This window comes from Xenopus laevis, chromosome 3L (genome assembly GCF_017654675.1).
Source record: "Xenopus laevis strain J_2021 chromosome 3L, Xenopus_laevis_v10.1, whole genome shotgun sequence".
NCBI lineage: Eukaryota > Metazoa > Chordata > Amphibia > Anura > Pipidae > Xenopus > Xenopus laevis.
In genome coordinates this window covers 149,133,806-149,146,665 of record NC_054375.1, presented here as the reverse complement: position 1 = coordinate 149,146,665, position 12,860 = coordinate 149,133,806, and the positions used below count along the sequence as shown (strand labels likewise).

The 12,860-nt window shown below is 41.2% G+C and overlaps 1 protein-coding gene across 5 annotated transcripts in view; it reads left to right on the top strand.

Annotated features, from left to right (window-relative positions):
- LOC108710156 (nuclear factor 1 X-type) overlaps window positions 1-12,860 on the top strand; it is a 128,532-nt gene that overhangs the window by 91,956 nt on the left and 23,716 nt on the right. For all 5 annotated transcript variants that reach the window (XM_041587274.1, XM_018251309.2, XM_018251308.2 and 2 more), the window contains 5 exons: window positions 4,872-4,931; window positions 7,819-7,893; window positions 7,992-8,112; window positions 9,814-9,950; window positions 11,054-11,176. In XM_041587274.1, coding sequence (XP_041443208.1) covers window positions 4,872-4,931; window positions 7,819-7,893; window positions 7,992-8,112; window positions 9,814-9,950; window positions 11,054-11,176 — 516 coding nt within the window. The remainder of the gene's footprint in view (window positions 1-4,871; window positions 4,932-7,818; window positions 7,894-7,991; window positions 8,113-9,813; window positions 9,951-11,053; window positions 11,177-12,860) is intronic.

Sequence of the window (12,860 nt, the reverse complement as noted above, 5' to 3'; positions counted from 1 at the left end):
CCTTCTATGTATCTCTTTCCCATCTCCAGTTTTCCCATTTTCTGTACTCCATTCTCTCTCTCCTGTCTCCTTTGCTTTATCTCTTTTTCTCCTGTTTTCTTCTATTTCTTCTCAATCTCTTCTGTCTCTTCTACTCCCCTTTTATCATTTGTCCTCTATTTCTTTGTCTCTTTATCAATTTGACTCTTTCCTTTTATCTCCCTGTTTCCTTCCATTTATCTCTTCTCTTTCCTTTCTGTCTGTTCCTTTTATCTTGTTTTCTCCTATCTTCTTCCTCTATTTTTTTGTTTCTCTCTTTATCAATTTGACTCCTTCCCCTTGTCTCCCTGTTTCCTTCCATGTATCTCTTTTCTCTCCTTTCTGTCTGTTCCCCTTATCTAATCTTCTCCTATCTTCTTCCTCTATTTCTTTGTCTCTCTCTTTATCAAATTGACTTCTTCACTTTATCTCCTTTTCCTTCCATTTATCTTCCTGTTTCCTTTATCTTCCCTTTCAGTGTCCTATATTCTTCTTTCTTTTATCTGTTCAACACCTTCACTTTCATGACTTCTCTCGATTTCTCTCTTTCTCACCTGTCCCCTTCCTTTCTTCTCTCTCTCTTGCTCTGCTTCTTCCTACTTGTGCACCGGTCACAGAGGGTTAAACAGAATGAATGTGGGCTTCTTGCCAAACAGATGCAGGGTTGGAATCTGCCCAAGATTTTACATTCAGTGCGTTTTATTTATACCCCTCACCCCTCCACTGCTGGGGAGTACACACTATCTCTTTATGCTAATATTCTGGGAACCTTGCCCTCAGAGCTTACACTCTTCTTCCCAGAGACAAATGCAATGGAGTAAGAACCATTTGGGGTAATGAAATGATGCTGTCCCATAATTACGAGTCTCATAGTTATATGTCAAAAGAAAAATATGACATTTTGCCTTCTCCTGAAGAGCTAATGCTCTAAAACACCATCAAATGTTCAGTGGCCGGTATAACCATTGTTAAAGGATATTGATTAACTTTAAGGTGTGCTCACAAGCCTGCTACATTCAAAAAAAGCTGCTTGTAAAGGTAAGCAAAAGGGGGGGGGGAAAGCACCGGAAGAAGGCAATTCTGCCCTGCAGAGCTTACACTCTAATATACAGAGGGACACAGATACAATACAGGGAGAGGGAACCATTGGGAGAAGGGAATCTTGTAATTAAGAGCTTACACACTAATATACAGAGGGATATAGATACAATACAGGAAGAGGGATGCATTGGGAGAAGGGCATCCTGCCCTGCAGAGCTTACACTCTAATATACAAAGGCACACAGATACAATACAGTAAGAGGGAACTGCTGGGAGAAGGGAATCCTGCCCTGCAGAGCTTACATTCTAATATTCAGATGGACACAGATACAACATAGGGAGAGGGGGAAATATGGTATAGCTGGCACAGAGTTGGAAGTACTCTTGAGCAAAAAGCCCCATCTGTAGCACAGATTTCCTCTTGTTAAAGTGGCATCAGGTGTAGAGAGCACCTTGTGCCAATCTATGCCAATTTGCCATCTGCAAGATAGACAGTTTGTCCCCCGCTCTATATTTGGGAGGCATTTTGGGACCGTTCTGCAGTCAGGGAAAGAAGGATAATGTGCCTAGTGCACTAGGCAGCCATGAAGCCATGTGTCTTGTTGACTGTTCAGTGGGGGCTTTCTTCGCTTTAAAGAGATACAGAATCTTTTTCTAACGACATTCCTCTACAGAGACTTACAGCAAGGCAAAGTTTTCATAACATGGCACTTAATACATACTTAATATAAAGCGGCGTTTGCTCTGCCTGTTTTTTCTGTGTGTACATTTGTGCAAACAATAGAAACTCTGGGGTGCTTAATGTGCACCCTCACTTTGGAGGCATAAGTTGTATGGAGTTATTGCTTTCCCTGGCTGATTAGGGATATAAGGACATGTTCCTACATCTGTTCCATCTACCGTGTATATTTATAGTATGACAGGATAAATTAATGGGATGCCCGTCAAACTGGATCTTTAAGTGCCAAATGATTGGATCTGGGCCTATATTGGCTGGCTTGGCTATAAGTACATGCCCCCAAATTGGTCCGTTCGCTTGAAAGGCCGGTGCGTATGAGGCTTTAACATTTAAGAGACATTGAAAGTGTTAATAAATCCATTTACCTCAAACGCCTGTGCCAAACTAAATATTACACAATAAGTTGTGCATGTGTGTGTGTATATATATAAATATATACATGTATAAATCCTCACACAACTTTCACCCGCTTCTGCAGATGTAATTCTTGTGTGAAATGGAGACCGGGCAGTGAGCTCTAAAATGGCTGCCAAGATTTAAAATGGCTGCCAGCAACACACAGCAGCTCTCTGGTATTTGCAGCAGTAGCTGGCTCTCCTGCGCTGAACGAGGGATTATGTGTGAAACCTACTGCGGGCAGTTTGAGATGCAGTAGGGAAACAAGTAAACATATTGGGTACAAATAGAAGATGGCAAAATAATCCCTCTTCCTAGGGGTTTATGTTGGTGCATTTGTGTGAGTTGGGGCCAGACAGGAAATGTCGGCCTTTGTACCAAAGAAAACATTTTCCAAAAAAAAACCTCAGAGTGAGGTTAAAGGGATCCGCAGACCTACCAAAGTCAGCGACTAGAGAATTGCTGTCTACAGGGGAGACTGGTTTTCACTTTCTATATTTTGATATCGGATCAGTATTAAACAGTTATTATTATTGTTCAGTTAGAATAGGGGAATACTGAGATCTCTCTGTCTGGGCAGAGTGTCAATGTGTAGTCTGGCTGGAACGACAGAGGAAATATCCAGCAGCCTAACTAACCATGTTGTTTTAGTTTCAGTGTGTCCCCCACGCCACATTCCCTTGTGTCATACTCCATGTCCAATAGCCCTGTCTGTGTCACCCTGCAGTGGGAGGGACAGACTCATGTCCCATAGTTCCCTCCTTTCTGTGTCACTGTATCACCCTGCAGTGGGAGGGACAGACTCATGTCCCATAGTTCCCTCCTGTCTGTGTCACTGTATCACCCTGCAGTGGGAGGGACAGACTCATGTCCCATAGTTCCCTCCTGTCTGTGTCACTGTATCACCCTGCAGTGGGAGGGACAGACTCATGTCCCATAGTTCCCTCCTGTCTGTGTCACTGTATCACCCTGCAGTGGGAGGGACAGACTCATGTCCCATAGTTCCCTCCTGTCTGTGTCACTGTATCACCCTGCAGTGGGAGGGACAGACTCATGTCCCATAGTTCCCTCCTGTCTGTGTCACTGTATCACCCTGCAGTGGGAGGGACAGACTCATGTCCCATAGTTCCCTCCTGTCTGTGTCACTGTATCACCCTGCAGTGGGAGGGACAGACTTATGTCCCATAGTTCCCTCCTGTCTGTGTCACTGTATCACCCTGCAGTGGGAGGGACAGACTCATGTCCCATAGTTCCCTCCTGTCTGTGTCACTGTATCACCCTGCAGTGGGAGGGACAGACTCATTGCCCATAGTTCCCTCCTGTCTGTGTCACTGCATCACACTGCAGTGGGCGGGACAGACTCATGTCCCATAGTTCCCTCCTGTCTGTGTCACTGTATCACCCTGCAGTGGGAGGGACAGACTCATGTCCCATAGTTCCCTCCTGTCTGTGTCACTGTATCACCCTGCAGTGGGAGGGACAGACTCATGTCCCATAGTTCCCTCCTGTCTGTGTCACTGTATCACCCTGCAGTGGGCGGGACAGACTCATGTCCCATAGTTCCCTCCTGTCTGTGTCACTGTATCACCCTGCAGTGGGAGGGACAGACTCATGTCCCATAGTTCCCTCCTGTCTGTGTCACTGTATCACCCTGCAGTGGGAGGGACAGACTCCTTCGTTACATCTGCCTCCTCAAGGGACCGTACACATTTGGGAACCATTGTATTAGGCTATCATTATACTTGGAATTTAGCAGCTGGATAGCTTCCTGTGGGGGTTTAGCAACTTCCTGTGGCAGTTTAGTCACTTCCTGTGGGAGTTTGGTTCTTCCTGTGGGAGAAAATAATGGTAGTTCATACATTTTTTCAAAACTCATTTTAACCACCTTTTCCTGGGGTCTCTCTAGGGATATAAGTAATGACAAATGACATTTTTCATTCTCAGCAATGACTGAGAAGGGAGGACATTTGGCCAGTTCCATATTCCTGTGCGGCTGGCTTTTCAGATAAAGCATCATTTTTCCTGTCTTCTGACAGGACTGCGGGTTTCTTCCATCCTTCAAGCACCACCTTGTTGTTTAGCCACAAATATAAAATGCATCATTATTTTTCTGGCATGATTTATTTATAAAGTTGCCCAGTGGCTGCTGGTAACATAGGATGAAGACTGTTGTTGCTAATGGAGTATGTGTAGGGGATGGACATGTGACATGTTGGCTAAATGGCTTTTGATTAAAGGAAAGTCCTTTTTACTCGGGAGTACCAAATGTTAGGCTCCCCCAAGTGATCGCATTTACTTACCTGACACCCCGGGCCGGTGCTCCTATCAATCGATCGTCTTTCAGCTTCCAAAAAGCCGAACTTTAACGAAAAAGTTGCCTATTTCGTTCTATTGCGCATGCGTCTGCCCCTGGAAATTTCAGGAAAGAAGAAGCAAGAAAATGATCGCTCTGTGGTGCTCGCTGGAAGAATCCTGGGGTGTCAGGTAAGTAAATGTGATCACTTTGGGGTTCCTAACTTTTGGCACCCGCAAGTAAAAAGGATTTTCCTTCTCCTTTAACAGCAAAATTATTTAAGATACATATATTACTTTTTAACTAACATTTTAAAAATAACACTTGAAAGTATGGAGTCATTTAAAGATGAACACTAATGGTATTTCATAACTTTCTTTCCAGATTCTGGGCAGTCAGACGCTTCAAACCAGACTGAGGTGGATATAAAGCCCCCTCCAAATGGTATGTTCCCCTGATAATTCTCCATAGTGCACTGCATGCAGCTCCTTCATTAATTCTTCAGTCATATAAATCCCTCTCCATATTAACCACATCCCATGCATTTCCCCCCCTGTTGCTGGCCATTTCAGAAAAATTCATACAACTGTCCAGTCCAGACCCTCCAGTTGAGACTAACTCTTTCAGCCCCTTCCCTTATAAACTGCTTCCCTATCCCTCTGTTATACTATCCATTCCCATACAATCCCTCCCCGTACAACTTCTCATGCATTTTCACTGTATAATTCATTTCAACACTTTTTCTCTGGGTTGTTCCCCATTCACAATTGCTCTATGTCTTGCCCATTCCCAGCCAAACTGTCCCAGTAGCTTCCAATTCACATGCACACCCTGCCTATATCAATGCCTTCCCAAGCAGTTCCACTTTATAACTGCCCTATCCAAAACATTCCACCCCTTTACCTGCCCATTGACATAGAATCCCTCCTGTTCCCATATAGTCACTGCCATTTTCTTCCCATCAAAATCTGCCCTAAATGATTAGGGATCTTCCCTAGCACGTTGCTGGAATCATATGAATTTTCTTGCCAGAAAGGCATCCAACCCATCTATTCCAGCATCTTCCACAGGATGCCATAACAGGTCCTCTAGTAGAATCTTTTTGTGTATCCCCAATCCCTTCATCTGCCCTTGGTTCTATTTTATCTACCTCATTTTGTTTCTTTTTAACAAAAAGCTAAAGCTTAACTTAATAAGTAGGGCAGAAATATTGTACATTATGCTTTGGACTTCTATACCAACCCAAGGACACTACAGCCCTTTAGCAGTAAAGACCTGTGTCTCCAAAGATGCCCCAGTAGCTCCCCATCGTCTTTTCTACTGATTCACTGCACATGCTCTGTGCTGCTGTCACTTACTGAGCTTAGGGACCCACTCACAATATACAGTACACATAGAATAGAAATGTCACACTATAATGCTGATTAGTTAAGAATTCAGATGATGATACATAGCAGCTCAGAAACCAGCATGATTAGACAAACCTCATTTTCTGCTTGTTGATTTGCAACAACCCCTAAGCTTAGCTTCTCAACAACTGCTCAGGGCCCACTGACCGTGTGTGTGTGCCGCAGACACTTATAACAAAGTCCAAGATAGGAAACTCCTGTGACTAATTTGAAGGCCTGGATCGTTACTACAGGTATGGGATCCATTATCCGGAAACCTGTTATCCAGAAAGCTCTGAAATATAGAATGGCCATCTCCCATAGACTCCATTTTAATAATCCACATTTTTTAAAATGATTTTCTTTTTTCATTGTAATAATAAAACAGTAGCTCGTACTTAATTCAAACTAAGATATAATTAATCCTTATTGGAAGCGAAACCTATTGGGCTTAAAGGAAAACTATACCCCCAAAATGAACACTTAAGCAACAGATAGTTCATATTAAGTGGCATATTAAAGAATCTTACCAAACTGGAATATATATTTAAGTAAATATTGCCCTTTTACATCTCTTGCCTTGAGCCACCATTTCGTGATGATCTCTGTGCTGTCTCAGAGATCACCTGACCAGAAATACTTCAACTCTAACTGTAACAGGAAGAAGTGTGGAAGCAAAAGATACAACTCTGTCTGTTAATTGGCTCATGTGACCTAACATGTATGGTTTGTTGGTATGTTTGTGAGTACAGTGAATCCTACGATCCCAGGGGGCGGCCCTTATTTTTTAAAATGGCAATTTTCTATTTATGATTGCCCAATGGCACATACTACTAGAAAAGTATATTATTATGAAAATGGTTTATTTACATGAAGCAGGATTTTAAATATGAACTGTTTTATGCAATATCTTTTTATAGAGACCTACATTGTTTGGGGGTATAGTTTTCCTTTAATTAATGTTTACAGGATTTTCTAGTAGCCTTAAGTTAGGAAGATATAAATTAAAGTTCAATATATAAAATGTGGCATTTCTAGCCATATTCATTGCTAGGGTTTAGTTCTACTTTAATGTGGCTACCCCAGTGTGGCCTGACCAATTGTTTAATTTTCGTTTATTAAATCAATCTTGCGTGTATGCTTGCTTAGAGTTGAATAGCTTGTGCATCCCCTGTCTGACACTGTGCTTCTACCAAGCCTGCCCTCTACTCTCATTCCCAGGTCATTTGCCATTCATGGTGCACATTACCTGCCTGCATTCTATTTAATCTGTCTTTGTATTTATAATTACCTTGCTTATTGCTGAGCCTAGTTGGTTGACATAACCCTACATGGACCCCTGCAGCAGCAGTGCCTCAGCAGGTGATTGTAACACAATAAGGAACATGTATGCCTTGCAGCTGAGATTTTGGTTTTGATTCTAACCAGGAATCTGTCTGCAAGGGGCTTGTATATTTTCTAGGGATCCACTTTTTTGGATTTGGCCGAATCCCTGAATCCTTTTCGCAAGTTTCATTCTAATACTGAACCGCATCTGTACCGTAGTTTGCATATGCAAATCAGGAGCGGGAAAGGAAAAAGTGGGACATTATTTTTTATTTCCTTGTTTTGTGGCGAAAAGTCACGTTATTTCCCTCCCCCAATTTGCATATGCAAATTAGGATTCGGTTCGGCCAGGCACAAGGATTTAGTCAGATTCGAATCCTGTATTTAGTGCATCCCTAATATTTTCCCCTTGTATGTATTAGAGAAACCTTTGTAAATGGAAGCTCCATTGTAGCAGGGTCTAATGTCCATGATTAAACGTCTGACATTGTTTTATATAAGCTCCTCTTTAGGTCGGTATTGCCTCTCTGTAGAACCCCTTTGCTCTTACAACCACTATGTAAAATGTTTAAAATACCCCAGAAGATTTGCCAGTGTGACGTACTGTTTTCTTGCAGGTCATATGTCCTTTCAGGATTGCTTTGTCACCTCAGGAGTGTGGAACGTCACGGAGCTTGTACGCGTGTCCCAGAGTGAGTTGGTAGGGTGTGGAGGGAAAATAGGGAAAGGGGACTACAGTCAGGGTGCCTAAGGTGGAACTTACATGTGACTGGGGTGTTTTGTCTCCTAGCACCTGTTGCTACATCATCTGGCCCCAACTTCTCATTGGCTGACCTGGAGAGCCCAAGCTATTACAATATAAACCAGGTGACACTTGGTAGGCGGTCCTTAGCGTCGCCTCCTTCCAGCAGGTAAGGGAATTCCACATTTTGGTCTGATACATACTGTATAAAGAGGATTGTGGGAAAGCTGTCAAAGGGTTGATTCACCTTTAAGTAATTTTATATTATATTATACAGTGTGCTATTCCTAGTAACCTTGCAATTGGTTTTCATTATTTAGTTTTTATAGTTTTTGAATTATTGGCCTGTGTCTTCTCACTCTTTCCAGCTTTCCATTGAGGGTCACTGTCCACATCTAAAAAACAAATGCTCTGTAAGGCTACAAATGTAATGTTACTGGAACTTTTTATTACTCATTTTTCTATTAGGGGACCTGTCACCTAAAAAAAATGATTCAAAATCCTATTTTATCACATTAGTCAAGCAAAATGAACTTTAATTACACTATATAGATTATTTGAATCTTGTTTCCTTCAGTCTGGGAATTCATAATTATAACAAGCAGGCAGGAGCCATATTGAGGACACTTATTAAGACAAGCCTTGTATCATCTCAGAATCTTGTTTGTGCACCAGAATGGGGGACCTGATGTCCATCCCCATGTTCTGGTTACGCAATTAAACGGTGAAGAGAACGGGGGAATGTGGGGAGAGCAGTGACATCTAGGAAGTGCTGAATGAAAGTGAAAGTAATTGTCTGCCCGCTTCTATGCCTAGGCATAGAGGAGGGGCAGACAATATTTGTTTGACAGTTGAGATTTTTAAATGAGTTTACAACAGCTATGAATCCTTTAATAAAAAATAGAAATTGGATTTCATGCTTAATTTAAAAATGACTTTTATTATGCAGATTTTTGTGTCTGGGTGACAGGTCCACTTTAAGGTCCTCTCCTATTCATATTCCAGTCTCTTATTCAAATTAATGCATGGTTGCTATGGTAATTTGGGCCCTAACAACCAGATTGCTGAAATGCCAAACTGGAGAGCTGCTAAAAAAGGCTAAATAACTCAAAAACCACAAATAATTAAAAAATAAAAAACGATTGCAAATTATCTCAGAATATCACTCTCTACTTTGTACTAAAAGTTAGGACAACCCCTAAGGCGTACTAAGGAGAACAACCCCTTTAACAGTAAAGAACTTTACTAATTCACATAAAAGTAGGGACTTGGAGTCTGTCCCTCCCACTGCTGGGTGATACAGTGACACAGACAGGAGGGAACTATGGGACATGAGTCTGTCCCTCCCACTGCAGGGTGATACAGTGACACAGACAGGAGGGAACTATGGGACATGAGTCTGTCCCTCCCACTGCAGGGTGATACAGTGACACAGACAGGAGGGAACTATGGGACATGAGTCTGTCCCTCCCACTGCCGGGTGATACAGTGACACAGACAGGAGGGAACTATGGGACATGAGTCTGTCCCTCCCACTGCAGGGTGATACAGTGACACAGACAGGAGGGAACTATGGGACATGAGTCTGTCCCTCCCACTGCAGGGTGATACAGTGACACAGACAGGAGGGAACTATGGGACGTGAGTCTGTCCCTCCCACTGCAGGGTGATACAGTGACACAGACAGGAGGGAACTATGGGACATGAGTCTGTCCCTCCCACTGCAGGGTGATACAGTGACACAGACAGGAGGGAACTAATTTCTAGTAGACTTATAATAAGTTGCTGTGGCTAAATGTACTCATGCAGTTTAGAATCACTGTTAGTAGTGTAGTGTAAGTAGTTATTATTTGCATCTCAATTCCAACAGTTCTACCAAGCGCCCCAAGTCTCTGGATGACAGTGAGATGGAGAGTCCAGTCGATGATGTTTTTTACCCGGGGACGGGTCGGTCGCCTGCAGCAGGAGGCAGCCAGGCCAGTGTGTGGCCAAATGATGTAGACACAGGTAATGGTGCTCTGCATATTTGTCAGGATTCTGGAATCTGATGCCAAAAATCTCATCATATTTTGATGGTATTTACTGTATGACTACACTGTTTGCTGTCTGTACACTGAAGGGCAAATAAATTGTGCTTTAGGGGCAGATTTACCAAAATTGGAATTTAGAGCTTAATAAATGAAAACTCACCCACGTTCTATTCATTCCTATGGGATTTTTAGTAAGTATCGTATTTATCAAACTTTCACCCATTGATAAATACAATTCTAAAAAATCTCAGGAATAAATAGATAGTGGGTGAGTTTTTATTTATTAAATTCTGATAAATCTTCCCCTAAATGTTCACCCATTATTGGCAAAGTTTTTATCTTGTGATATGTATGCGAGAATAGAAGACCTTCTGGATAAAATTTATATCAGTCTTGTCTGCTGTATATCTGTATAATAAACAAAAGCTATGAAATCTTGTAAATAATATAGTGAATAAAGTACCCCCTATTGTAAAATATAAGGATATTATAAGTCACAGAGGAGTTCCATCGAACTTAGAGGTTACGTCTCATATCCTCATATTTTACAACAAGGGGTACTTTATTTATTATAATACACAAGTTTTAGTGAGTCGTGTGACAGAAATGACATCACTACTCACCGTTTATAACTGATGACATCACTACTCACCGTTTATATGGATATAATTTTCAAGATAGTCATGGCTTTTTGCGTATTATATCCTTATAAACGGTGAGTTCTGATGTCATCAGTGATAAACGGTGAGTTCCGATGTCATTTCTGTTACATGACTCACTGAAACTTGTGTATTATAATAAATATTGCAAAATATGAGGATATTAGAAGTTACCTCGGAGTTCCATGGCCTGTATATGATCATGAAACTGCTCAAGGACTTATAATATCCTTATAATTTACAAGAGGGGGTACGTTATTCACTATATATTTCACAAGTCAAGTGTTTAGGGCAATGGAATATGAGCTTGTGAGCCTTTTTGTCATACTGGGATACAAAAGAGAAATAGGTTTAAAAGTACAGATGCTTAGCACTGTGACTATAAGGAGAGTTTATAATTTCTCTTTCTGCTTTTTATAAGGGCCTGGGTCACTTAAAAAGCCAGGAAAGCTGGATTTCTGCAGCGCTCTCTCCTCACAGACCAGTTCCTCTCGAATGGCATTCACCCATCACCCTCTCCCAGTGCTGGCAGGAGTGAGACCAGGTAAGGGCCACATCATTTCTTGCTGTATATTAATAGTATCTATAGGGGAACAATAAATCTATTTAAATATATTAAGCTAAAGTGGCAGGTGTTAAGAGAGAGATAAGGAAATCACTGCAAGGACTAAGCACTTTGAGGGTTCCATCATCTGTTCTGCTCAAGGGAGGCTGCTATCAGTCGCAGCTGATTCATACCACCTGCCTAACTTGGGTGCTGTTCAGGCACTTCATGCCATGTAGGTACCAATGGGCAATAAATCATTTCATGCAGGTAGATTTTTCTTTCTACTGCAACAACAATGTATTGTTTGAAGTCCTGTACGATGATAGTACAATAGAAGTAGGAGAACAAGCAGTAAGGCCTATGGCACAAGGGGTGCAGTGCTTAAATTTAAAGTGCGTTCTCATTTGTCACTGCCTGCCATAGTCACAAGGTTTCCTGTGCTTATTTAAAGGGCATATTATTATTATATATTATTTCAGGGCATATTGACTGCTGTGATTCCCTATTAACATTACAAGGAGGGAACCCCGTGTCTTCGGCCTTGCAATAGTACTTTCAATTCAAATGTGTTAATGAAAGCTGTATCTTTCATTGTTTTAAGGTTTATATAGTGAATAAAGTACCCCTTCTTGTAAAATATAAGGATATTATAAGTTACAGTTTCATGACCATATAAAAGTACGAGGCCGAGATAACTTATAATATTCTCATATTTTACAACTGGGGGTACTTTATTTATTATAATACACAGTTTCAGTGAGTCATGTGACAGAAATGACATCAGAACTCACCGTTTATAACTGATGACATCAGAACTCACCGTTTATAAGGATATAATTTACAAGATATTCATGGCTTTTGTGTATTATAAGTACATATTGTTCCAAAGTTTCTTGTATGAACTATTCTTAAAAGTGGGGGGGGTGACCTTAGACCAGGGGCCCACACTCAGTACTATTATTCTTTTCTTTACATACTAGAATACAGGTATGGGACCTGTTTCCCAGAATCCCATTATCCAGAAAGCCCCAGAATTACGGAAAGGACGTCTCCCACCGACTCCATTTTATCCATATATATCTATATATGTAAATTTAAAAAATTGGTTTCCTTTTTCTCTGTAATAATAAAACAGTAGCTTGTACTTGATCCCAACTAAGATATAATTAATCTTTATTAGAAGCAAAACAGCCTATTGGGTTTATTTAATGTTTACATGATTTTCTAGTAAACTTAAAGGACCAGGATCAATTTAAAAATAAAAATTGTTAGTATAGAATGAAAAAAAAATACAAAGACAAATTAAACTTTTAAATCGCTAAGTCTTTATTAAGAAATAACTAACGGAAACTCCGCTTGCGCTCCTCTACATAAAAGGTGATCCATCGTGCGGCGCTCGATTGCTCCTCCCTGCCTTCCTTATAGGAGATAGACAGGGAGGAGAAATCGAGCATCGCCATGTCGCCTTTTCTGAAGAGGAGGGCAAGTGGAGTTTCAGTAAGTTATTTCTTGATAAAGACTTAGCGATTTAAAAGTTTAATTTGTCTTTGTGTTTTTTCCCCCCTTCTATACAGGTCTAGGATCTGTTATCCGGAAACCTGATATCCAGAAAGCTCCGAATTACGGAATGGCCTTCTCCCATAGACTCCATTATAATCAAATAATTCACATTTTTAAAATT